At 37.5% G+C, this 27574-nt stretch overlaps 1 protein-coding gene across 2 annotated transcripts in view; it reads left to right on the top strand.

Moving 5' to 3' along the window:
• Nucleotides 1-27574, top strand: part of CCSER1 (coiled-coil serine rich protein 1) — a 603805-nt gene that overhangs the window by 291032 nt on the left and 285199 nt on the right. For both annotated transcript variants that reach the window (XM_054294825.1, XM_054294832.1), the window contains exon 7: nucleotides 1209-1286. In XM_054294825.1, coding sequence (XP_054150800.1) covers nucleotides 1209-1286 — 78 coding nt within the window. The remainder of the gene's footprint in view (nucleotides 1-1208; nucleotides 1287-27574) is intronic.

Genomic DNA, 27574 nt, shown 5'->3' with positions numbered 1-27574 from the left:
TAGCAAGTAACTGTTGTCTTTTCTTTCAGCTATGGTGTAACTGATAGGTATCTAATTTAACTCACATTTTCTCAGTGGGTGCTAACTTTGAAGTCTCTGTTTTGGATTTGCCCTGTTTTGGATTTGACACAGGGATTTTGTACCCCAAATGTTGTCTTTTTTCATTCCTGACCAATTGGCTGAGTAAAATGCAGTGTCTCTCCAAAAGCGTGTTCTGATGAATTAACTGTTAGAAATTTCTGGGTGGAGCAGTGTTCTTCAGTTGCAGAATCTGGGTTTATCAAAGGACTTAGAGTAGATTCATAGCGATGCAAAACCAGGTATCAGATTAGTCAAGTGCACAAGTTGAATTTATGAGATCATTCTGTATTGTAATGGTACATTGTGAAAAGGGATACACTACTAGGCCAGGCAAACTTGTTGATTTTTTAAAAATTTTCTTAGTTTCTGTTTTGTTAGTGGTCATGGTGGATTATTCTAGTTTTCTCCAAAACAACTGTGATATTGTTTATATATATTTTTATGTTCTTCTACCGTTCTATATTGTTAAGTGTCACACACTTGCTTTAACATCTGTCACATCTGTAAAAATAATGACCTTGCTAACCAGCAAGTTACTGAAATGTGATTTGAAGAGAGCAGGGTTCTAGGTCAGTCTTTCAAGCATTTTGACTTGACATATCAATCGAAGTATACTGAATTGTTTTCATTTATAACTTTGGTCTTCACTGTTTCTTTTCTTGTATTAGTGCTTGTTTGTAAAGTATATTGACTCATGTGAACAGGATCTTTTTTTTAAACATTAAATGTAATATTTTCCTGTGATGGATTGCTTTCCTGTTAATATTTCCTTCTAAATATACTGTTGAGCCATCCCAAAAATAATTTAAAATTTTATATCATAGTTTCTTTTTAGATGAGTAAGTTTTTCTATATAAACAAATATGAACAGCATGTTTGTGTACTTGTGCATGTGTTTCAGTCTTTGAATGGGGATTTAATTCAAAATAAAATGCAAGTACTTACCCATTAGTGAAATACTTGAACTAATTACAAGCAAATAAAGTACAGGTTGCAGTTGTCAGTCTAATTCTTTTTGATTTCCAGTGCTGTTTTCAAGCTCTTTCATCCCTCCCTCCTCCAAAATGTAACAAAGTTGTCCATAGAAGTTGATTGGCAATGCAAACTCCTGTGTGCCTTTCTTTCAGAGTACGGACATGAGCCCAGCTGGCAGCACAGCCTCCCTCCCTGTCAGCCCCCTTCCTGAGGAGCCCTTGTTTTTCAAGGTACAGTTAATTCATTTCATCATAAATGTTGTCTATTAATCTTGGCTTATCATGTTATCTGCTGTACTGTGAAGTGTTTATTGTTGCTTCTTCCTTTCCTTCAAATTACTGTGATGCCAGCAGATGTTCTGTGTATGTACCATGCAATTTTCAAGAAACACCTAGAATACCATGTTGGTTTTGAATAGTTTTCCAGCAGACTACAGCTGTGAACTGTTATTTTTAAGACTGTGTTTTTATCCATCATCTCATTTGAGTCTGTGCCTTCCTGTAGAAGTGTGTGTCATCAACAGACTCCTCTTTATTTTGTATTTCAAGTGTACATTTGAACAAAACAATGATTAGTTTCTCCAAGGATACAGGAGACATTAAAGGTCTGTCAAACAACAGTTCTGGCAGAAGTTCAGTGTAAGCCACAGGCCTGGCATTTTAGTTAATAATAAATGTTGGGACAATGTCCACCACTTCATGAGATTTCACCTGTGAGGAGTGAGTTGCCATATGTCACATTTTCAGCTGACGCCATGGTATCCATGCCTGGGACACAGAATAGCCTTAGGCAGATCCTCTTGGAAGAGGTCTCCTGAGGCCACCCAGGTACTCAGAGCAGTGCTGCATCACCTAGCAAAGAGGTCACCTTGCCAGTTGTTCCTTTAGATAATGAAGAGGGAACTTGTGTTTTCGGCACCATTCACTCAATTGGGTGTCATAATGTGGACTTAGATACACTCAGAGGAGTGTCCCTTTTAAAATTTGCCCTCTCTCAAGTAAGTTTCCACCTTTTGTGTGCATACAATCGGTTGACTGGGTTGAGTTTTAGTCAGTTTGTGATGATGCTAAGTTAAAGGTGGGTAACTGGAATTAATCAAGTTTGATGATGTAAAGTTTGTGTCTCTCCTGCATGTTCTTCCAGCACAGAAAATAACAGTGTCCTTCTGACTTGGCCAAGCCCAGAAAAGAAACTCCTTTCTTTTTCCCCTCATATTTTTAGTGTCGGTGCAACAGTTGTGCAACCAGCCATCTGATTCTTGCTATTAGAAGGGTTGGGGATTTTGCTTGCTCAGTTGTTTCATCGGTGGAGGTACAGATGGGATATTAGTGGTCAGCTATTCACTGATTTTTATTCCTCTTTTGGGATTTTACCCTTTAAAGACCCATTTCTCAGTCAGATTTGGCTGAAATTAAGCAATGTTTTGCCCAAATACCAGGGTACACATCTTTATTTCTCTGGAACACCACTTTAAATGCACACTGAAGTCTCCTCCACATTCTAAGTCAGATTCAGTAGTTGAGTCTCCCCATGCCTGGAAAACCTCTAAGATATTACACTGAGAAAGAAATGGGCTGGTCAGCTCAGATAAAGGTGTAAGAGGTAAGAAAATCTAACTTCTTAATTTTCATGCTGAGGTAATCAAACATTGCTCTGTTTGCATTGGGGCACTGACAAGTACACTGCAGTGCCTTTATTTTTTAAGGAAATGGTGTACCTATAACCCAAAATGCGTTGTAAGTTACTTATTTAAAGTGGAATAGTTGCTCTTATAAAAAAATCAAGATGTTTTTCATATTAAAAGTCTAGTAGAAATGGTAAAAGAAACTGAAAAATAGGGCAAAGAGCATTACTTAATCTTTCATTTTCAGTCACTTTTCAAACCAGGAAACATTTTCCTTTGCAATTCAAGTAAAATGGATGGAGTTCAGACCAGGAAAAAGTTAAGTGCATTTCACAGCATTTAGTAGAAATAAAAATAATATAAAATGTAACAGTTTCTGTTATTTCTCCTTGGCTCACTCCAAGAGAGTGCACTGTTGTTCCAGTTGTAATGTCAATGACTGGTTTTACAAGCCATAACCCTCTCTGAATCCTGTCAGTCAATAATATTGGTTTTTGATGATGGGATGGTACATTTCCCTTGGCAACATGATAATAACCTTTCCCACATCCTTGCTGTAGAGAAGGAGATTGAAAAGGAAATTCCATTCTGTGGTTCGGAAAGCACAGGTGTAACGAAGCAGGGCCCTATCAACTGCCTCTCTTTGGGACAGTTGAAGATCTCTGAGCTAATGAGCTTTTATATTAGACTGTGAAGTGAAACCAAGCCTGGGTTCTCAATCATACCTGGTTTTATACCAAGAAAGACAGCTGTCCTTCCTTGTATTTTATCGATTTGCCTTCAAAGGAAACTCTGCATTTCCCCATAAGGAAAGAATGCAAATCCTGTCGCCATACTCTTCTTGTATAGCCAACTTCACCAAAGCAGATGCCTGTCATTTTTAGTCCCACAGGATATGTGCTGGAAAAATATGGAGACCCTAAGCTTGTACAAAACCATTTTAAGATTTTGAATTTAATCTAATGAAAGTTATAAACCAGATTTCCCTGGTAGTACTTGTAAGTTGCATCTCAGCTCTGCTAACACCAACCTCAGCTACCGTTCTCCCAATATGTTGCACATGCTGTGACTTGTAGCAGAAAGGTCCAAATCATATAAGACCCTGCTCAGGAGTGTTTGGGGCAAGATATTTTCCAGTACAGCAAGGGATAGTCCACCTGAGTCCATCAAATACCATTACTTTAAGTGAGGCACTGTGATTTACTTACATCAAGACAGTACCTTTAAAAGTGATCCCTGATACCCAGCAAAAGGAGTAGAAAACAGTTGGGTAAGAAATAAAGGTAGCCAACTCCAGAACTGTTGAATCCTAAAAGCAAGAGAATTAACTATATGTTAATTTTCCAGGAGAAAATTACCAGATAAACATATAGTTAATGCCATTCAGCAACCATTCTTCCATAACTGTTCTAAGTAGTAGATTTGGTTTTCCTTGAGGAAAGGGGCAACTTTGCACAGCAGCCAGTACAGCCAATTTTCTGTGCAGCTTTGGGTTCCTTCTCCCTATGGAGTTAGCAACACACAGATGTTCAGAGCAGTCTTCCTTAGCTGTGCTCTTCAAAATCTTAGCAAAAATTCTGTTCAGCCCTGTACGCAGACATTTTGGCAAAATGTTTCTACAACCATTTTTGATAAAGCCATCATAGGCATTTCTTTTTAATGAGGGTTTTTGTCAGCTTTCAATCCTCTGCTGTTTTCCATGTGTTTAGAAATGGAAGATCTTTTCCTGTATTGTAGAAAAAGTTTATTTCTCTGCTCAGAAAAGAACATCTTGTTGGTGGTTTTGCACTTAAACTTTGAAATAGGTAGGATCTTCTTTTGTTGAGAAGATTTTTCTTCTCTCCTTTTATAATATTTCTTTAAGAATTAGGTCTTTGTCTTGTGGGAAAAAGTTATGTCGCAATTGAAATAGTCGAGAACTAAGAATTTGGAATATAATGGAGTAGAATGGTATTTGTTATGCAACCTTAAGTGTTATTCTCTGTTGTAATAGCAAAACTGTAGCTGGCTCAAATGTGAGTGACTTTTAATTATGAGTACTTACGTCTGCTCTCATTAGCTGGAATTAAAAATAATCCTGCCTTTCATTTAGAAGATAAGTGAAGGAGTGGGTATTTCTAAAAGGTCAACTTAGCAAGCAATGTCTCATCCATTTTTTAGAACCTGTTCTTCTCTCCTACTCATTATCCTGTGCTTTATTATAATAGTATTTTATTATTTTTAAATTATTTTAAAATATAGTGACAGTCTTTTAAGATGAGATCTATGACAGCCATTTGGTACTTCAAATATCTAATATTAGCTAATTATACATTATCTGTTGTAATGAGCATCAGTCTCACTGGTTATTAGTCACAGCCAAGTTGTAAATAATAACCATAATAGCAATTTATTGTAGAGATGTTTAATTGTGTCTCAATTCTGATTAATCTCAACCATGCTTTACTAATTGGCATTAAATGAAAGAAAAAAATTCCTCCATTATTTCCTTTCTCCTTTGAGGGAGCTGAGAATTTCCTTCAGTATTTATTATCCTACTGTGTTCTGATTTCTGTAATTAATACCCTTGATGCAAATTCCTTCAATAAGAAAACAGAAGTGCCAGGTCAAGTAGCAAAAGCTGACAGTCCTCAGTAGTGTTACCACTGCTGTAGGTCTAGTAAAGTATAATCTGTACTAAATTATGTCTATACTTAGAGGTTTACTATTCATCCTGCAGCTTTACAGGCTCTGGAAATGCAAATCAGTGCAGTTCATTAATGGGCATGAGCTCTGGCAGCTCCTGACATTTGTGCCTAGAATTAGCAAGAGATAAATTATCCATTTGTTCTGTAATCACAGTTTAATTTTGCTGCACATATTTGGAATAATCAATATGAAAGGCACAGTAATGACTGCTGTTTAGCCCAGGGAATTGATCTTTCAGAGTGGGGCTTTGTATTTCTAGGTGTAGAATGAGATCTTTTCTTAACTTACTCAGCAGTGATGACAGCAAGCTGGGCCTGTAGTTCCTAAAGCTTCCTATGCTAGTTGGCACAGCCAGCTTATTTACCCACTCTACCTAAAATGCATTAATTTAAATATTTTAAGTATTTGCTGACACTTCCTTAAATGAAGATTTTAATGTGTTGCTTTGTGTTCAAAATGGACTCTGCAATAATCACGCAGACCTTGTGACCCCATGGCAGATGGAGCAGGCTAGGGTTCAGTGATGCTCTCCACTGGGCTGGAGGCCTCAGTAGCTCTCATCCCTCTCTTTCCACCTTCCAGCTGAATTTCTGCTTCTGTGAGAAGCATCTGAAGCCTCTGTGGTTTTGGTTATTTTTGTTTGTTTTGGAGATGTTTTTGATATTTTAGTAAAGTGAGTAGAGTTGTAGAAATATGACTCACACAACCCCACCTTTACTCTTCTGCTGCCTCAGTCTCCATCCTATTTTAGACCGGTCTGTCACCATTCTTCAGAGGTTTAATCGATTCCTCCCACTCTTAATTGTTCTCCCCATGTCAGTATTTCCTTTCTTTATGACTCCTGTGCTGGTACAGCACAGACTTTTAAAAGCCACATCATCACAGCAGCTTTCTGCCTTTGGTGCAAGCCTCCCATTTTGTCATTTCTCAAAAAGATTTATACATCTGATTTGTTTCACAGTCTTTATCATCATAGGATATGAGAGCTTGAACAGCACTGAATTTGTTCTGAAGGGAGGAGTGTGAAGTAGGTATTATGGGTCCTGTTACAAGAAGCTTCTGTGCATTTATTCACTGCCTTTTCCTTTTTCTCAGTAACTCTGTGCACATTTTTTCTAAGAAAAAGAGCTCTGCCAGCAAGTCTGTCTGAATAGAATCACATCACCTGTTTAATGGATAAATTAAACATTTTTTTATTGTGGGGAGTGTAGGTACATTGGTAGTTTCCCAGTATCCCTGATAAATTTACTGAATTCTAACATATTTACTAATGACTAAAAGGATCAACAATGAGACTGGGAACTACACATGTATTGTTTGATTTCTTTCTGCTTCTGTGCCTTGATCATAGTTCCCTTTCTTTCCAAATTTTATCTGCATGTATTTTTAGTGTATTCTCCTTGGTTTTATTGAAGCTTTCATCACAGGTTCACCACTAGTTCAAAATTGAAATTCCTGTCTTAGGCAAAACTGATGTTTTAAATGCTGTAAATTCAGTTATTTACTCAATCAGCCACATATAGGACAATTATTAATGTATATCTTATTAAAATCTTCAAAAGCAACCAGAAACCCAAATGATGCTTCAACAAAGGCATGCAGAAGGATCATAATTACTTTTTTTTTCAGTTAATAGGGTCTCCAGCAAAACTTAACATTTTATATAATCAGCACTGCAAGGGTAAATACTGGGTTCATTCAGGTTCCTTCCCTCAGGCAGGCACAGGCTCATGCAATGAATTCTGATGCATACCTACAAAGTAAGCTTTTCCTGCTGAGTACTCTATATCCAAGATTTAAAAGTCATAAAACTTGTAACATTATGGGTTGCTGACAAGATTTTATCACTAAGAGTATGAAAAAAGATTTTCTTGAAACTCCATGGGAGGATTCTGATACACCCAGCAAGAGCACTTAAAGTGCTAATCTAATCATCTCTATACAGACAGTAAATCCTCCTAATTTCCCTTGTCATGGGACTGACTGATAGGCATAAGGAAATATGGAGGAGTGTTGAGGAATCCATTGAGTGCAGGCAGCTCGGGGTGGAGCTGCAGGTTCAGCTCTGCAGGACAGGTGCCTGAGCTCCAGGCAGGAGGCACAACAAAGGTCCCAGATGCCTGTGGTGACTGACACTCAGGAGCTGATGATTCCAGACTTGCCTGCACTCACTTAGACTGTGAGGGTGTAAAAGCCCAGGATTTTTTATTTGGGGCTGCACCTTGGAGGCACCAGTAGAGCTGTGATTTGTTCTTTCGTTACTGCACGATGATTAAATGATAGTAAGGATCATTGGAAGTCTGAGACTGCTCTGGGAAACCTGGTGTGACTCTGTGAGTGTGGAGGATGTAGCTGGAAAAGGTTTTAAGTCCCAACTCAGGGGCTGGCAGAGGAGCTCCTGGATGGTCAGACAGGGAAGTTTCCTTATCAGGCATTTGTAAAATATGGTGCATGGATTTTTTTTTTGGTGGATTGTTTTTTGGTTTTTTTGGTTGTTTTTTTAGTAAGCAGACTCATTGTAAGGAGTTCAGAATAAAATTTTATCTAAATCAATGGCACAGTGCCCACTGACTATAGTGACATGTGCCATCAGGCCATGGATGGCATGGATTGTTTCAGAGGCATCAATTACTTTAGAAGTGAAAATGTTCATCTGTGTTGACCATTTTAACCCCATCAATTATTTTAAGGGTGAAAATGTAAATCCATTTTGACCATTCCAACCCAAGAGAACTTTCTGCAGTTGTTGGAAATGAATTAAAATTCAAGTGCTTTCATCAATTATGTTCAATATAGTGAAAATGTAGAACTGTTTGCAATGCAGGAGTTTATTTAATAATAATTATTCATTTCCAGCATGTGTTACAGCAATGAATGTTTTCTTCCTCGGATAAATTAAGCAAACTGGGGACTTGAAAATGGGTTTTGTACATCTCAGATGTGTATTCTCACTGTAGCAGGTCCTCTCTCTCCCTTTCTGGCCAAGGACTGCTGTTTTTTCATTCAGAAAGCCTTTGAAAATCATAGGTGTGGAAACTTGACATGTTTTTGACAAGAAGTTTTGACTTAGTGAAATTAATGATGTTAAAAGGAAAACATCTGATCCTTGACTCTTCTATTAGAACATGTATAAACAACTTTCCCAGTACTGAGTAATGTTAATGATCCAGCCATGTGTTTTCAAACATAATCCATTACAGTAAGAAATTGAGGGTTGGCATTTTGAAGTCCTTATCAAGCTAAATGTCTCAAAAGTATGACACTAAAAATAACTGACTGACTTTCAAAATGTTCACCGAGAGTTTAAAGAGGCAGACATTTTTCTGAGCAATTTAGACAGCCATTAACTGAAATTAAAGACAAAATGTAATTGCTAACACATAGACACCTTGTGCCACTTCTGAAAGCTCTATCCTGCCTTTCCTCTGGCTAACTTTCTAGCAGAGCCAATTATTGACAGGTGATGAAAGCTGTTGTGCTGTAGTTTGATTTTTGTTGTCTCCCTGTTTTCTTTTCCGTTTAACTTTGTGACGTGGTCATGCTCTTTCCCTTGGTAAGTTATAAACTCCTTTGTGAGCCACTTGTTTATAATGAGCTGTTTAGTTTTACTGAGGAATGTGGCTTGTCTGGGAGGCTTTGATGGCCTGATGAATGGTGACTTAAATTGTTAGGTAGGGTCTTCAGAAATGCTGTTACTGTTTCCACCAAACTTTGCATTGTTGTATAACATTAAAGCTAATTCTGTGAGAAAAAAAAAAATTCCTCCTGTATTTAAGGATTATAATATCATTTTGGTAGTACTGGGGTAAATTTCTTGGTTTTGAAAGGATTAGTAAACTATGTTTTTAAACCACAGCATGTCCATTCAGTTTATTCTCTGCCCTTCTCCTTGCTCCTGGTAGAGTTCAAAACTTTGATTATTGGTAGTGAAATATATGTGTGTGTTTAAAGTGACTTTTTAGTGCCTTACAATTTTTTTTAAGAACCATAAAATTTCCTCCACGTTTTTGGTACACTTTTTTAAAAAACAGGACAGGTTAAAGGAAATCTTTGTTGATTGTAATTTTCTCAAATGTGGCTGTATGAACTGGCTCTGAACAGTAGTCCAGAAAAGTAGTGTCTCTTCATGTGTATGGAATAAGAAATCTATTTATTCAGGCTTCTTCATTTAGCAGAGATTTTAATAAGAGTCCTGAAAGGCTTTTGGGATAGAGACAATGGAAAGTGTCAGTTGTAATTATTTTTAAAATGTTGGAAACTCAGTCTTAAAGGCTGTGGGCTTGTTGCATTGTTGTCATGGAGAACACCTATAAGAGAATGCCTACTGTGAGTATCTGAGAGATAATGTTGACAATTTAGGAAAAACTACTAAGTTTCAGACAATTTAAATTTTCAAAATATTTCTTAATATATGGATGAATACATGATTCACTTAAAAATTTTGTTGAAAAAAATGGTCTAAAGGAAAAAGAGCATGGCCTTTGTGGTTGAAGGAGTTTATAATGGGAGGGAAGAAATCTCACAAACAGACTTAATCACTTCATTTTGTCCTAGTGAATAATGAACTAAATTTCAGCAGATTTTTTTTTTTTAATTTGATGTTTTCAAGCAGGGCTGAATGCTGTAGATGAGAAGGAATACCAAATTTTTAATTTGGATAATATTTGCTAAGTGTTTCAAACTTGTACAGCTGTGTGGTACACTAATGGCTTTGTGATAATTGTATCATTAGAGTTAGCATCTATCATTAGAGTTCTGAAAGATTAAATTAAGATTAAGGAGGGTGCAGTGGAAAAAAGTTTTCTTTAGGTGCATATCTGATTACCTTTTGTTGTAATCATTACATTTGTGGATGTTGTCATTAACCAAGAAAGGAATGAACAAGCACGACTGATTGTTGTTTATTTTGGGTTTTTCTGCACAGTTTCATATTTAGGTGAAATGGAGAAGCACATCATCCTCCCCATGACTGTACAGGGTAATATTTATTTCTGGTTCTTCAAACAAGTTGCCATTTTTTTTTCAGTAAGTCAGTAAAAAGAGGTAAAGTTTTGGATGTGTGTGGGGGGAGTGTTTATCTACAGCTGAACCAAGGGAAGATTTTGGAATGAAGATGAAATAGTTTTTACAAACAACATGAAACAAAGATGTTTCCTGAAGTTTTCTGTTTACTGTTCATTAAAATACCTAAAGCCTTACATTTTCATAGGCTAGTATGTCTGCATCAAATTTAAAATGCTTAGGAAACATAGACTAACTGGAAATCTGCAGGGGATAATGTATCATAGAAAATCAGCTACAATGGGAACCAAGAAAAAAGAGAAATAAGAAAACTGGTGACAGTGAAGTTTAAAATAAATTAGTTACTTTGGCATGCCCATGTTACAGAATGTAGGAGATTCACAAACACAAATTAAAAATTTCTTACTACTATGAAAGAAAAAGTTTAGAGATAATAAATATTGCTTTTTTTTCTGGTGTTGCAGATGTGAAGTAGGATGAAGTTGGGATACTGTATAAGAGGGGAACTTGGACTATAAAGTTGACTTATTAATATTTCTCAGGGATTGTTTGGATTCCTTTAGGTCCGTTTTCTTTGATCAAATCTTCAATCTCTTTGGATGGAAATGTTCCTGCAGTTGGGCTGGCATCATTGTGCAGGCAGTTTTGGGTTTGCTGTTTTGTCCATAGTGAGCTCTGCTCACTGGGCAGCACTGGGAGGAGGGATTTTGTGCAACCTGACCACTTAAATGAGAGTTGTCATATCAATGCAAAATTAAATTTGGACAAGAAACAGTTTTCCTGTACCATGGGGTTCCAAATATTTCAGGACACTCTTGAGCCTGGTATGAAACAAGCAGATCATAATCTGTGTCATTTGATCACTCCAGCTCTAAGCAGCAAGGCCTTTAGCTGTGATACTATTTGTCAGAATTAGAAATGGCCAGAATGGTACTTATGGCTTCTTGTATCTTCATAATTTTGCTTTATGCTTTGCTGTATTCCTGAGGATCATCTTTCAATTGCATGTTTGTGTATTTTTTATTTATTGCCATGTTTATAAACATTTTGAATGAATAATATATATATGGGCTTTTAAGTTATGAGTTCTTTAAGCCTTTTGCTTCAGTCTCCTCTTCTGAATGTCTTTATCCTCTTTCCTTCCACGACCACAGAATGGTTGATTCCAGTACTCTTCATTTCCATAATTATCCTTAGTGATGTGTGAGGATGAATGCAAATTTGTTAGCAGAATGATAATTCCTTATCATAACAAGGAAAAAATCCACAGAAATAGCTGTCCATAAATTAAGTCAGTATTATATTGAGTTCAATCTTTTATAAAGCGTTGTGCACCTCTTAGACAGAAAGAGGTCCTTAGAGTAAATGAAATTAATTGGGGAAAAATTAACAAATGTTATGAAGCTGTCATTTTTTTATGTGTCACTACCACAGTCATATAAATGCTACTCACATGTTAACTAGATGTCTTCAGCATGCAAATTTGATGGGACTGATCATCATAAATATTAATTACTTCTGAGGTGCAGAGGCTTTTGCAAACACTAATCCCTGTAGCACTCCTATAGGGTGGAGAGGTGTTATCTTCCTTTCACAGAAAGAGGCTTGAGCTGTTTGGATTGGTGATCCTGCCTGCTGCCCTGGTCTCGGGCTGGGGAAGTGATCCTGCTTTTCCTGGCTTCAATTTCCAGTTGTTAGTAGTTCCTCACTGACCTGTGTCTTACTCAAAGAGCTAATGTACCTACTCAGAAGAATAATTCTGGAACTCCTTTGCTGCCACTCTGGGAAGTGAAGCCCACTCCGCAGACAGATCTCCCCATTCACAGCCTGGTGTAGGGAAAGATAACTTCTCTTTATTTAAAGAAGTGGCATCTGAGGAATATTTATTATGTTTTAGGATAGCTTTCATTACAGCATTAAACAGAAAAGTCATGGGTATTGTGTGATGCTTCAGTTCTTTCTAGTATAATGAACTTTTTTTTGCTTATAGGAATGGAAAGATAACATGAAAAATAGCTTGTATATACAAACAGGCAAATACACACTGTATTATTTGTTGGGAAATGTAAAGTGTTAACTACTCCTTTGTATAGTTTTTTATTTTCTATATGGAGAGTCCTTCTCATCTTGTAAGGAAATGTTTGTTTTTTGGGGTTTTTTTTCTGTTTTATGGTTTTGGGTTTTTTCCCCATTGGGTGTCTGTACCCCAAGGGCTTTAAGTGTGGAAACATCAAGAGCAGAGTAAGAAAATTTAGTGGCTCTTCTGGCACAAGGAGATGAGTTGCAAGTGTCCATCATTATTCAGTCCCTCTTCTCATGTCTTCATACATTTATTTTGTGGCTTATGGAAATGATCATTATTTGCACATAAGAAAGTTCTGCACACCTTTATGAATCATTCAAAGCAGCAGTGCAAGCAGGCTTTGTGGATGCAGTTACGTTGAAAAAGTATTCCCAGAAGGGTCCAGAAAGGCAAAACTGAATCTAAGCAAGTGCTTCCCTCACCAGGGAAGAGTTTTAATTTAAATTGGCTTATGATAGTGATTTAAAGGACATCAAATGTTCTTCTGTGATGCATCTGCATTTGACTGCCCAATTGCAGTAGCTTCATCCCTTCAGGCTCTAGTGGCAGTTTAAAAAAAAAACCAACTAAATCTAAGGAAGTGAACTGATGATATTGTTAGGTGCCTTTGTGCCTCTGACTGTGGGTGGTTTGTCACAAGAAAGGTAAGAAAGGTGACTGCTAGCAAAGGTGGCATTTAATGGCAGTGTGAGCCTAATGGCAGAGAAAGAAGTAGTCAAGAAACAATCACTTGATTTAAAGAAAAGGTCAGAAGCGAATGAAGCACCTGCTCTGTGTATCTGGTGATTCTGGAGGCTCTTGTGTGCCAGAGGTTTGGGCCTTATTTATTTGACCCAGCAGGAGTGAAAGGGAGCCTGAGCCCAGCAGTTCCAGGCTTTCTGAGATGTCCAGTTAAAAACTGGTGAATGGCTGGACAGATGGATAATGTCAGATGGACCATGCCACTTGTCCCCCTGTTAATGAAGGATTGACTCTTCCTCAGATCCATTCCAAAGCATCCTGTGTGCACATAGAGAACTGACCTATAGTTCAGTCCAGTGACTGAAGCATTAATTGAAACTACCATTCTAATCAACGTGACTAACATTCTCCTTTGTACCTGCATTAGTCTAAAGGCAGAGTAGCATAGAAGAGATACTTGTAAACTGACTTTTCTACATTTCAATACCTGAGTGCTGCCAGGGAAATTCATCTGAGGATTCATCTGAAAAGATTTCTCTGCTGGAAAAGATTTCCCCTACATAAACTGTGCTGTGCTACTCTTTGTAATTTTGAGCCCTACGAGGTTTATCCATTTTGGTGTTTTGTGGTTTTCTTTTCCAGCTGAGATGTAGTTTTCATTAAATGAAATTAGGCTTAAGAATGGCTGAAGGAACTTGGATTAAGGAAGTTCTGTTCCTTTGAATGAATCAAGTAACACCTTCATTTCTTGGTATGTGGCTGTCAAGAGGATGGAAGAAACACACTGACTGTCACGCTGTGGTTCATGCAACATTATGCTGTGGAGCAGAACAGAGCATTTAGCAACAAAACCAAAATGTTTGCAACAAAGATGTTTAAAGAACTGGCCAGTTGTTAAGTTCAATCAACAGAAACCATCTTTCTTTGCCCTGCAAGAGTTCCGTTTATGGAAAGATAGAATGTAAGAGAATAGTGCAGAAAGTAATCTCACACCTGAGGAGTTGGTAGCTGTAGTAATCACCAAAGATTAAGAACAAGCTTACCCTTAATAAGCCACAGCTATTTCCAGTAAGAAGAAGAGTGCTACAAAAGAGTAAGTTAGCTAGCTGAAGAGAGTTAGTTGTGCTGTGAAGACAAAGGAGTCAGTGCTGTGAGGAGTTACCCATGAGAAATCACTGAGAAGGTATGAGACTTTTGCAATACGATGACAACACAGTTTATCAAGCAGCTCTTTAGATCTGATTGCATGATAATCTCTTTTTTGTTGTTATTGTGGTTTGTTTCCTTTCTTAAATAACAGCATGTTCATAATTTTGTCTTCTTGAGTCAGTTTTGTCTCTGTGATATCAACTCTTAGAAAACAATGCTACTGCACAAAATAATCACATGGCTAACACCAGAAAAATCTCTCCTTTATAAATGTTTTACCTAAGAGAGAGGGATCAAATACAGTCTGTGATGTGACAGTTAATGTTAATCCTGTTTTTAAATAAAAATCCTTCTGTGTTACATGATGAGAAACCCTGCTAATAAGAATAGAGGATTCCTCTTGTGCCATTGCAAAAAGATTTGGAAAAGATGAGCATCGTGGGAAGTATTACTGTGTCAAACAAGCTTCTTGTAGATTGACTCTTTCACATTCTTTCAGGCAATTGAATTTTTACAAGTAAGGATTTGGAAGCTTGTTGGGATTTTACAGTGAGCTGATTGTATTTCCTACTGTGATTAGGAAATGCAGCAGCACAGCTTTGTCCCGAGTGGTGTTATTAAGAGCCTCTTGTGGATTAGGCTGATTGCCCCTTGTTACTCTGTTGATCAAAAAAGAACTCAATGCTCTGGGCAAAAGGTGATAACCTTTTCTGATGTTAAATCAATTTGGCATCAAAATTAGTGTTTACAGGTATCATGGTGATATAAACAAATGTAATTTTAAGGAACACAGAAATTGGTGACACTTACTTAAACTACAACTTGAACTGTAAATTTATTTAAAAGCACTGTAAGAGTCTAATTGGTAAAATGACTACAAAATAGTTTTTAAGAGATCTGAACTCCTAGTCACTTACCTAAGAGTATGACAATGTTGTAGCCTTAGCAGAATGATTTACTTGTAAAGATAATATTGTTTGTATGACAGGTGTCATCTCACTGAGTCTGACTAGCACTGGATCCTTGGTATTTGAACAAGGATCTAGAGTTTTGTAAAAGGTCCATGCAGTTTTCCCACGGAGGTGGAATATTGCTGCTTTCTTTGTTTAATTTTAGAGTTGTGTGAAAAATGCTATGAACACCTAAGTATGAGAGGATCATGGATCAATTATAATTTCAACAGAGAAGATTTGGTAATACAGAATAGAATTTGATAATCCAAAATGACCTTGTTTTAACAAAACGAAGTTGTTCAAAGAAGGGATAGAGAACACATCTGTGTAACAGATGACCTACGGAATGAATTGTATGCTTGTTAATCTTTATTAAATGTGTGAAATCCTTTAGGGTATTCAAAAAAGCACTACAACAAGGTATGTACCGTGCAGATAGGCTGCCACACACTGTTGGGCAGACATGAAGTGGTTGGATGGCTTTCTCAAGGTCATGAACCTCCCAGTATGTCTGAACGTCCCTGGTGCTTTTCTGTAACAAGTTTATGACTATTTTTTCAATTTAAAAAAAATCTTGAGATTCTTCTAATTTAAAGTAAAAACAATTATCAGGGAAGAGTACAGCATGGAGCTGTGACTTTAACAAAAAGCTTGGCAGTGACAAATCCAGATTTCATGATCTTGTTACCTAGTGCTTCTCTGGCTTAATCTCTTTTCCAACTCAGTATAGTGATAGGCTACCAGAAGTAGTCACATTCCAGCCTTGCTTCTCTTTTGCCATCACGTTTGCATGAGAGATCTCTGTTTTGGTTTTACTCTGCTTGCTTGCATACAGATGGGAAATGAGCTGAGGTTGACGAAAGGGCAGTGAGACCTGGTCTCTTGGCACAGAACCTGCTGATTCTGATTAATTATTAATTGCACTATAAGATCAAAGTTACTTGCACTAAGTTCTGTAATTAGTTTAATAAAAACAAAACCAAAAGCCAGCCAAGGCCAAAAACCATGACAACTTTTTTCCTTATGTGACAAGCTAGAGCAAAATTATCTGAGTGAAACTGCTTTCAGTAAACCTGTGGGTACCATGATCTGGTCTGATCAAGAACATATAAGCATACAGCTTCAACTAGAATATGCTCCCACTGGAAGGATAGCCAATGGAAAATCTAAGGTGCCTGGAATGAGGGTGTAGTTTCTTGGATGGTGGTGGTTTGGTACATAGAGAAACTCCACAAGGCTTAGCTGAGACATGTTACAGGCAATAGGAGGGAAATACAGAATTCCATTTTTCATGACTGCGTGCTGGATTTGGCTGGGGTAGAGTTAATTTTCTTCCCAGGGGCTGTATTTTGGATTTGTAGTGAACATGGGGTTGATAATACAGACATGTTTGTGTTATTGCTGAGCACGACTTACACACAGCCAAGGCCTTTTCTGGTTTTGTACTGGCAGGGACTTTAGAGGCACATGGGAGGCTGGGAGGAGACAGAGCCAGGCCAGGTGGCCCAAACTGACCAAAGGGCTATTCTAGACTGTGTGACATCATACTCAGTGTGTAGAGTAGGGGGAAAGAACAGGGAGAAAATTTAGAGTGATGCTGTTTGTTCCTAAATAACTGTTACCTGTGATGGGGCCCTGCTGTCCTGGAGGTGGCTGAACACCTGCATTGGAAGCACTAAATGAATTCCTTGTTTTTCTTTGCCTTTGTGCATGGCTTTTGTTTTCCTTATTAAAGCACTGTTTTTTATCAAGCCATAAGTTTTATAGCTTTTACCCTTGAGATCCTCTCTTTGGTCCTGCTGGTGAGGGACTGAGTGAGTGACTGTGTTTGGTTGCTGGCTGGGTTAAACCCAGCAACACAGGCACTGCTCTTGTCACAGAGAAAATTCAATTTAATAATAGAATGTAGAAGGTAGTGGGGTGTTATGGGAGATGCTGAAGCCAGGCCTGCAGAACAAGATAACTCCATGGCAAAGGGGCAGCTGAGGAGTGACTGTAGTTCTCTTCATTTATCCCTAGAAAACTCAAAAATTTCCTCTAAAAGTTTCTTGAAAATGTGTATGTTTTTGTTTTAATCCTAGCAGACCTTCTGAGCTGTGTGAGTTAAAGACCATTTAGACTTTATGGAGTTTTAAGAAAGTTTTATATAAAGCGTATTTAATAAAAGGTTTACTAGCAGGCTCCCTGGGGAATTGATTTCACCCTGATACCTACCCACCCACAGATACAGGTGTACATTTCTTACAGACATACTTATTGTAAACATGCTGTCAATTTCTAGGTTGCTTTTTCTTTTTTAATTGCAGCTGTTGTTGTTCAGAGCTGCATCTGTGTAGCTCTCAACAGCAGCCTACTCATCCTCTCTTTCTCCTTTGTTTCATAAGAAAAAAGGCATTAAAAGAAAATGTGAGGAGAAGTAAATCAAATGCCAATCAAAGGCTTTTATCAAGAGCCCCAGGAGAAGAGAGGGTTGAATCTACCTGTGATTATCCAAAAAGAATGCTGGATTTTCCTTCTCTTTCTGGGTGTACAAAAGGCAGAAGTTGAAGGGGTGAGAATTTCCATTTGTGAATTACAAAAATGTGTTTAAATTGCAACTAGTGCGAGCTTTCTGCTATATTAGTAGTTTATTTATAGAGAAAGATGGCTTTGGGTTTAAGGTACGAAATTGAAAATCAGAGGATATGGATCTTCTGGCCCAGAAACAGCATATCTTCCTGGGGGAAATAATGTAGGTGATTTAAATTCTATCTGCAGAACTGCCAGAGTACATTTATTCTTTTTAGTGGTATAGTCAGACTAATTTTTATTAAACCTTTTAAGTGCTCAGAAGGCAGCCATGGTATATATGGCAAAATCCTTGTTCTTGGAAGTGGTGTAGATGGCAAAGTGTGTAAGAATAGAGCAGTGAACATGATCCTGGAGGCTGCATTCTGAGAACCTGGCAGAGCTGAAAACGTGGGTAGTAGGAATATTAATTCACCGAAATAGTCCTCGCTGACTGTTTGACTTGTATGAATGCTGTGATTTAATTACTGCTTTTTGGCATGTCTGAGGATGTTTCCTTGAGCTGGTAAGATTAGATCTGGTATCCATGAAAGGAATGGGCAATATCTTGCCTTTTATAACTATGTCTAATGCTACATCTTTATTAGTTTTTTGCTGTTATGAACGTAACAGAGCTTCAGAAATGTTGATACCTTACATTACAGGAAACATGTTAAATCCCCTTGCTCTAGTGTTTTTTAATCTCATGCACATGATCAGATTAAAAAACATCATATTTGACAGCTTCAATGAAAATCAGGTTCCCGTCTAGATCCCTCATAAATAAGTTTGGATCGAGAGTGCTGTCATAAAAAATCATAAGATTGAATATATTTTGCAAATGGCTGCTGGTCTTAAAAGTTTGTTTATTAAGTTCTTAGTAGTCATCTACTTAATTATGTACATAATGTCATAAAGTTTAGGATAAGAATCTTTATAATTGAATTCTAGACAATATTTCATTACTGATTTTTCTCTCTTTTTAAGTCTTCTCCCCCTTCCCTCAAATGACAAGAGAACCCAAACACTTCATTCATTTTTACCAGATAATGAAATTGAAATTCAAATAATAATGAAAATTCCATTAAAGAAATAACTGGCTTTATCCCTCCATTTCCTGCCACACAGATGGATGAGAGACTAGGAACAGGTAGTGGAGTCGAAATGTAATGTAATTATAACTACGACATTACTGTTTCATTTTTCCAGTTAGTAAATTTAAAACTGAAAACTACTCAAAGCCATAAGATTTGGTCCTATTTGCTAGAAAACAAGCTCAGAAATTATTTTTCACTCATAAGGGAAAGGAAGATATAATTTCTGAATGAAAAACAAGAATACAATTTCAGTAGACACTGCTTATGAAGACAGATTCATGTTCAAATTCTGCTACAGCACTAATTTCTTATTCCTAAATATATCCATCAAATTTTTGTAGCTGTTAGAGTATGATAGCAATGTTTCAATTAGCTGAAGTTAAGTTTTAGCAAAGCAATTACCAGAATGGAGATAAAAGAAAACCTTAAGCACCATAATGGAAAGATTACAGGTGTCATGTGATCATACACCTCATAAAGCATGAATATTTTTTGAGAACAGCAGAGACATAAGTAGTAGGAAATCCACATGGCAAAGAGTAGTAGAAGATAGCTAAATTTGGGATAGCCACCAAATGGCTGATGGGCCATACCCTGCCTTCAGGAAGAGAAGTCCTCTACCTTGTTGACCAATCTGTATGAAAATGCCATGGCTTAGCAGTTTCATGATGCCAGCTTGCCCTGGTGGACCCATGGTAGCAAGGTTAGTTTTCTGATGCAAAGGTTATACTGAAAAGCAGATGACTTTCTGCTGCTGAATTCCCATCTGTCCAGACTCTGTTTAAAGGGGCTGGAAGAGGCTGGTGAAAGGTGGGAGCTCCTGCCAAAGATTAAATTTGGACAAGGGAGCAAGTATGAGACTGCTGGATGGATTGGAGGACAGCATCCCTAACAATGGTGGAGGCACTTTTACTCTGGTCATTTCTGTGGAAAAGGCCATGGCTGTGTAAGAGGCTCATTCCAGATGGGATCTGTGCTAGCATGAGAATTTACTCATGAGCAGAGGGTGGAGAAGGGTTTCTGTGACTTCACTGAGCTGCAGGCACTCCCATTGGTGGGTCTTGCAGTTGCCGCTGCTTTCTCCATTATTTGGAGTATGCCACCTACTTGGTATTTTGGGAAATGATAGGTTTTCCAAAATCTGCCTGAACAGAAGTTGCCAACCCTGCTTGCAGCAATGAAGGCTAAAGGATAAAGGTCATCTGAAGTGGGATTTTCAGCTTTTCCTGAATAAATCAGCTGCATACTGCAGCTGTCTTATCTGTTCTATGTGGTGATAGAAAGGGAAGAAGAATTCGTTTTGCCATTATATTCACATCAGCCATCTTCTATAAATCTTTCCAACAGAGTGTGATGCCAAATTGTAGGTACACAGTTTGTGGTGATTGGGGTGGGGCTGTGTCCAGCCTCATCCCCATGGGTGCAGCTGTGAGCAGCAGGTGAGCAGCACTGACAGCAATGAGCCATGGAGTGCCCAGGGGCACTGACCCATCGCCAAAGGGAACAGAGGGCACACAGGTACATGGCATCTACAGGAGGGGTATAAAAGGTTGGGCTGAACGACGAAAAGGACAGATACTTGCAGCCTTCTGCAGTGGTCTGGTGTTACTCTGTATGAGGAGATGCCTGGAGCCTTCTGATGTGGTATGGTGTTATTCTGTATGAGTGAATGCTTAAAGCCTTCTGAAATTGTATGGGGATGCTCTGTGTATTGTGCCTGTTTCAACTCTGACACCAGATAATCTCTGCTCAACTTTTTGTCCAGTCCCACTCAAAGTGCTTGGAATATTTTTTCTATACTAAGAAGGTAAAGATCTTACTTAAACTATCTTATGTATTTAGAAAGCTTAATGAATTCAGTGGCCCTTTCCAGGAGCTTTTACAGTAAGCTTCTGCAGAAACATTTTTCTCTTGCTCTTGTGAATCATTGTACTTGATTTGTGAAATTTCACCTATGCAAAAAAGAGTGCATCAGCAATGTCTAAGAAAAAAACAAATTAAAATCACTGGGTTTTTTTCCCTAACGTGAATATGTACTTTTCCATCATTGGAGTTTCCATGAGGGAGGAAGGGGCAGAGAGACAGGAGATAATTTGCATATTTAGAGTCAAGTGTGGAGTTCAATGCTGAAATAAATCAGGACAATATAGCTGTGGCTGAAGTTTCAAGGTTGTCAGAAGTAAACGAAATAGTAGTTTTTCTCATTCTTGGGTTCTTCCTCCTCCCTTATCCATCCCTAAGTGTCTGTAAAGTGAAAAAGCCTAAGCATAAATGGTGTCATTTCAAGGAAGACATTCTTTCTTAAATGTAGCCCTTTCAGATGTAGTTATGATGTTACTCAAAACTGGCTAGTTTTAGCTCAAGTTTGCAGGAGTGCCTAGTGATGAGAGCTCTTTAGGTTTTATGCGTAGCCTAAGACCTGAAAAGGAATAGTATTTTGTGCTCAAATACCCAATAGTTCATTCAAGGCAAGTCTCTTCAGAGTTGCTTTTACCTAAAATTAAAGATTCTTAAAGAGCCACTGGTAAATATCATCTGTACAAAAAAGAAATGCTGCTCTTTGGAGCAGTTCATGCTGGGTATGCCACAAAACTTAGTTCAGAAGTTTTATGTTTGGATATTTGAAATAGAGCATCTGTCTATGGTGTTTAAGATTAAACTGATAATAGTTTATGTTTTATGTAGCTTATGACTTTGTCTTCAAGGGCTGGTCTGCAAACACGTTCTCAAAGGCTTCCAAATTATTGCTGGTACTTACTGTAAAATCCATTGCTGATTCATTTGAATATACCAAAGTGCTTAATATCAGTTAAAAGCATTCACTGAGTGATCTTTGATGATGATTAAAATAGGGGAAAGCTTACTCTGGTGATGGTAGGTACTTAGATAAGTGAAGTCTTTCATATAAAGAGTAGCTGCATCATTTACACAGCATGTAGAAAAATAAAGTTGACCAAAAATAGCATTTTCAAATTGTTCACTGTTTGTAAAATGCGCATTCCATACACACATCCAGAGTGGTATACAAGGCTCCTACTTATTTTAGTACTCTAAATATATTTCTAAAGAAGTAAGGTCATAAAACTCTCCGTTCTGTTTGGAAAAAATGTTCAAGTCCATATTCCCTGTAGTATACATATTTTTCCTGTTGTTTAAAGCACAATCACTAAATGCTCTCAACTTTTTATTTAATAAGTTTATCAACTGAATTTTAAGATGCTGCAAGACATGTCCACATAACTTTGATGTTTCTGTCAATATATTGATATTTACAGTAGTTTCCCAAAAGTATCTTTCAGTTTTCATAAAAAGTTATTTCTATACCTCTGATGTCTTGCTTAAAACATCGGATTTCTGCATGGTCTTTCAAGACACTTTACCATATGGCACTCATTGAATATTTTGAAAATCGTAAATACCTGCAACAACGTCTTTCAAAGAAGGTATAATAGCATGTGTATTTCTTTGCCTGTGTGCTTGGGTTCATTAATGCACATCTCTGGTATTTTCAGTGCTGGAGAAATAAAATTCGAGAGTCATTAAAAGTGTTCTGTTCAAAAAGGAAGCAGCCATACTGAACAGGAATGTTTTCTTAAGCGATGGTCCCAACTGTTGGGACTCAATACATAAAAGTAGAATTGAACAGCACTCAAACAATTCAACTGAAAATCTTCTGCATATTCATAATATAACAATGTTCTGTTTTCAAGTGCAATTGTGCTAGCAATTCTTTCCTTTAAAAAAAACCCTCAGGATTTTTCTAGCATTCCTTTATTAGGTGGCCATGTCAAATTCAGAATGAAATGTGATAATCTGCTGCCTTTACCGCCAATGTCTTTACGTGGGCATGCTATTGTACAAACAGCTTAAAAATACCGGAGCAGAAGTGGTATCATGCCCTCAGAGATGTAGGGAAATGGTTCCAGCAAACTTGATGTGGGGGATGAATAGCCATCACATGGCAACGAGGCAGTTTGGATGTTGTGCATCTGCCAAGTGAGTGCTCAGTAATGAATGTCTGCTGAAAGAAAGCACGGACCTGTGATCCCACGAGCAATGTTTGATGAGTCTCAAGACCGTCTGATCCGTACTTGAGATATAAATCTCTTTAACCTTTCTGATAGGGATGCAGCTGCAACCTGATATTTCAAACAAGGTACATGTTGCTTTTTTGTTTGGTGAAAAGTTACATGATTAATGGAACACTGGGTTATCCATTTATCAAATAATATTTTGGTTCACACCTTACGAATATAGTTGTACAGATGAAAGTCTGTCAAGTTATTATTAACTTTGAAAGATTTTCAAAGCCAAAAATTATATTCAAAAAGTGCTTGGAATAACAGTATAAATGAGCACAATTTCTTTTCGTTAGTTAGCAGAGGAGACTCAGATAACTTTGAGTAGACTAAGGAAATATTCTGATTTTTGACTAAGCCTCTCCAAAAAGAGATGAATGCCGTTGTGTTTGTTCACATACAGCACACTGGCATCTCCCTGGTTTGATCCTGTGTTTATTACAGCTTTATTAGCTGAGGTTGCATGGCATTAGCACTTTTTGGGAAGTTGTAATTGCATATTGAAATTATATATTTTAATCTAATTTTAATTTAAAATGTTTGAGCTGCTGAATTAAAAAGTGGTTTTATGCATACTTGAGTTGTAGCTCAAGTAATGAAAGATCCAAATTTTATGCCTGATCATAAACTTGTAAATTTTAGAAATTATTTGCCATATTTTATGTCTAGCTGTGGCAGGATGTAACCCAAAGCATTCCTCACTTTGAAATGGTGCTGTACTTCATCTGATCTGTGTAATATTCTCCCTCAGAAGTTTACAGAAAGCCACTCCACCTTCAGTATAACTCAGTCCATACATCCTCCTCACCTTCTCTCAAGGGGTGCCTTCCTGACTTGGCTTTATGAAGTAAAAGCCCCACTTTGGCCTTCAGATCCATACTGAAACAATCAAGCTTCCTTGTCATGTCTTTTTGGACTCAAATTCCAAATCTTTGCACATCTCTTATCCTTTTAATTACTATAAAAGTCACCACATTTTTACTGTGATTCTCTCACATTTGCTGTGTTTGGGGTTATTTCTATTTTAGAAACCTGAATTCTCATTGCATTTCTTTCTGGGCTGAGTAGCAATAGCCTTTTTTTTAGCCAGTTCTCTCATGAAAGAGGAAGTCACTCCTTGGATTAATGTCTTCTCCCACCCCATTCTTAGTTGCTGTACATTTTTGTGACTGTACACCCTTTCCTTGCCCACCCTGCAGGCTGTGCTCTGGACTGCAGCATTCCCTTTACTGGCTCTCCTGTCCCTGCAACAAGCTCTTGCTGAGCTTTCTTGTCATGGTTCTCAGCTCTGGCATATGCAATTTGAGTTCAGCCTAAGTGGGACCTCTTCTAGCCCATAAATGCTATGAGATTAGTCCCACCATCCTCCCCAGCAGCCTGGACGAAACCCCACAAACCACACCAGGAATGTGTTGCCTTTTGTTGCAGGTGGGAGCGTTTTGTTCTCTGTATGTAAATTGACCAGTTTTACAAAGTTCTCTTGTCCTATTACACTTATCCTTCAGCAAATTACTAATGTAAGTTACTTATTGCTCCATTTAGAAGAACTCTGTAATGAACAAATTTTTAGTTAATTTTTTTTAGTACTATGCTTTTAAAAATGTCAAAACTGTCGGTGAACAGTAAGAGAGTGACTATCCTGGCTTTCAGCAGTGTAAAACTGAAAAATGGGATAAAATGAGGTATAGTTTCCTTTTTGGTTCTTAAGCTCTGGATCTTGATATTATTGTCTGATTAGTTAGGTGGCTCTGCAGTTATTCTGTGTTGAAAAATAAGCCAGATACCATTTTATAGTAGTTTTCTCTGCTTTAAAGGAGAAGTGGGGGAGTAATCAATATGTTAACTCATTTTCTATCACAAAGATTTTCATAGTGGCATAAAGCACAGAGAATGTTTCTGTCAGTGCAGAAACAATTCCATCTGGTATTTAATTTTGATTATTATATGAAGCTTAGAGTAAATTTGTATGATTTTCTGTCAATTCTCTATGGTGATATACACATTCCTCCATTAAATCACATTCATTATGATTGCCATTCTGTTGATACTGGAATAGGTACTATGTAAAACCATACAACATTTATGGAATCTTAACTAGTGAAGCTTGCATGAGCTGGTGATCTGTCCTTTCTGTCTGAGGAGAATGAGCCCAATGTGTGGCTGTTTTAAGGCACAGGTTGAATTGAAGAGACAGAGATCAAGTGCTCTGCCAGCCACGTGTGAGCTGGCTTTTATCTGAATCCAGAGACTGAAAATTGTACCAAAATAATATGTAATTATCATAGCATTGCCCAGGGAACAGGAAAAAAATAAATGACTGGAAAATGAGGTGTATTTGCCCTTCTGTCAAGCCCCACACTTCTCACCAAACATCCAGAGTTATGGTCTCATGTCCTCCTCATGACATGTCATTTGTTCTGGCCCTTTATTTTCTGTCTAATTCTGAGCGTCCCCTGATGGGAAATGGTCCTTAGCTTATGTTCCTGTCCAGAAGCACTGTCTGCTCAAGGCCCAGTTGATCTTTGTGGGCTTTTTCCTGACTCTAGAATGTTGTCTCTTATGGTCTGTAATATCAAACTCTTCTCTCTATCCCTTGCTCCCTTTTCATTGATTTGAGTCTCTTTTTCTGCTGGAGCAGCAATTTTTCAATGGGTATGCCTTGAAAAATTATTGAATACATAGAATTTTTCAAGTGTTGGCATTTTTTCATGTAACCCTGACTTCCTTCCTTAAGCCATTATTTCTTCTGGATGGTTTCTGCAGGATTGCATGCCTTTTCAAGGCAAGAATGAAAGATGAATACTGCACCAAGTTTCAGAAAATTACTTTCTTACAACATCAAAAGTTCAGACATTTCATAAAACATTCATTTTAGATTCTTGTACAAGAAAATTAGTTTCTGCTTATATATAAAATGAAACTATTTACATTGCTGAATCTGTTCTGTTGTTGATTACTGTAAATTGGAGTGGAAAAAAATTCAGGTTTTCTGTGGCATTTATTCTGTTTATCTTTCATTTGAATCATATTTTGTTACCAAAACCTGTCAACTTTTCTCTCATTATTTTTGCTGACTTCCTCTAGCTTATTTTTTCTTTCATGATTTTTCCTTATTTGTTCTTTTATGTAAACTTCTTTTCTCGATGTCTTTTTTAATCCATTCTTCTATTACATTACTCATTTACCCTACTTTCACAGCTCCTCTCCTCATAGCTTGGAGGGTTTGTTTTTGCCACCACATACACAAGCCTGGTCACTCAATAGGCTTTCTGGTGTTCTGGGTCTGATAAGCAGGGGGCAAAGCATGACCTTGAAAATAAGATTAATCCTTTCCCATCCCAGTTTCAGCCAACAGGTTTTCTGGATAAGAAACTGAGTCTGAACTGAGATGGAGCTTCATGTATAAGTAGCCTTTAGCAACAGTTCATGAACCTTTCACTGGACAGGTTTCTACACCTCACATCAGTATCCAAATCCATGAATTTCTGTTGTACATAACAGGCTGCTCTCTCTAAAATCAGCTGGTTTATATAAATTTTCTTGTTCAGTTGTGTCATATGTGTGTATTGAATTTTAGCAGTGAGAAAGCGAGAAAAAGTTCAGTCAGCAAACTCCCTGACAAGCAAATGATGAGCAAATAACTCTTTTTCTAATAGATGAGGATTTTACTTACATTTGGTGACTAGTTAAATGCCTTTGATATCGTTCATTGTTGATGCATATAGACTACTTTGCTTTTAATGGACTGGATTATAAAGCCTAATGGCATTCTTAAAGATTATACAGTAGTTGATTACTACCTGTGCTAAAGGATTTTTATTGTTGAGAGGTTTAGTAGAACACTGAAAGTAGGGTTAAACAGTAAATAATTAATCTGATAGTTCATGAAGAGTGAAATAATTTCATCATTTTGTCAACAGGCTTGACTATATACCAACAATGTTAAAAACTTTAGGGATGAGAGTAAAACAATTACAATTTAGCCTGGCAGTAAGATACCTAAGAGAACACACATTGATCTTGTGGACAGCAAAATGAGTTACCCAGATTGATCTTCATGATACATAAACCAAGGTGTTTCTTTTCCCTAAATCAAAAAAAAAAAAAAAAAAAAATCTATGCTTCCCTTTTAATGAAAAAATTCTCCTTCGCGGTTTTCATTCTGTTTGACACCTCTGTGAAATCAGTCTGGGTTTTTCATTTTTCTGAAAACTATACTCATCTCTCTGCAAGATATAAAAAGTTGCTGTTCACTCCTGTAGGTGTATAACACAGGCTTTCTAATTTTCATAGCTCCATTAATTTTCCTAACACCTGGTACTAAGTGTTAAGCCTGTTCTTACAGGTGGGGGAAATACATTGGGCAAATCAACATCTGTCTTCATACAACTGTGGAGATATATAGAGGATGAAAATCTGATGACATGAATATTGTGGCAGGAGCTTTTGGTGAAGAGCCAGAGGGTGAATTTTGTGCAAAAGTAGTTGTTTTGTTGGTGGTAATGCTTGCAGTAGTGTTCACCAGGGCATGATCTGCTTCTATTTACATGGAAGAAAGGCTGTGCTGCAGCTTCAGTGGTGTTATGTCTGGGTAC

This window comes from Melozone crissalis, unplaced genomic scaffold (genome assembly GCF_028551555.1).
Source record: "Melozone crissalis strain CALT ecotype California unplaced genomic scaffold, PUWL_Pcris_2 ptg000006l_1, whole genome shotgun sequence".
NCBI classification, from domain to species: Eukaryota; Metazoa; Chordata; class Aves; order Passeriformes; family Passerellidae; genus Melozone; species Melozone crissalis.
Note: the sequence above shows the minus strand (reverse complement) of the source record. Positions and strands in the feature narration are given on the sequence as shown.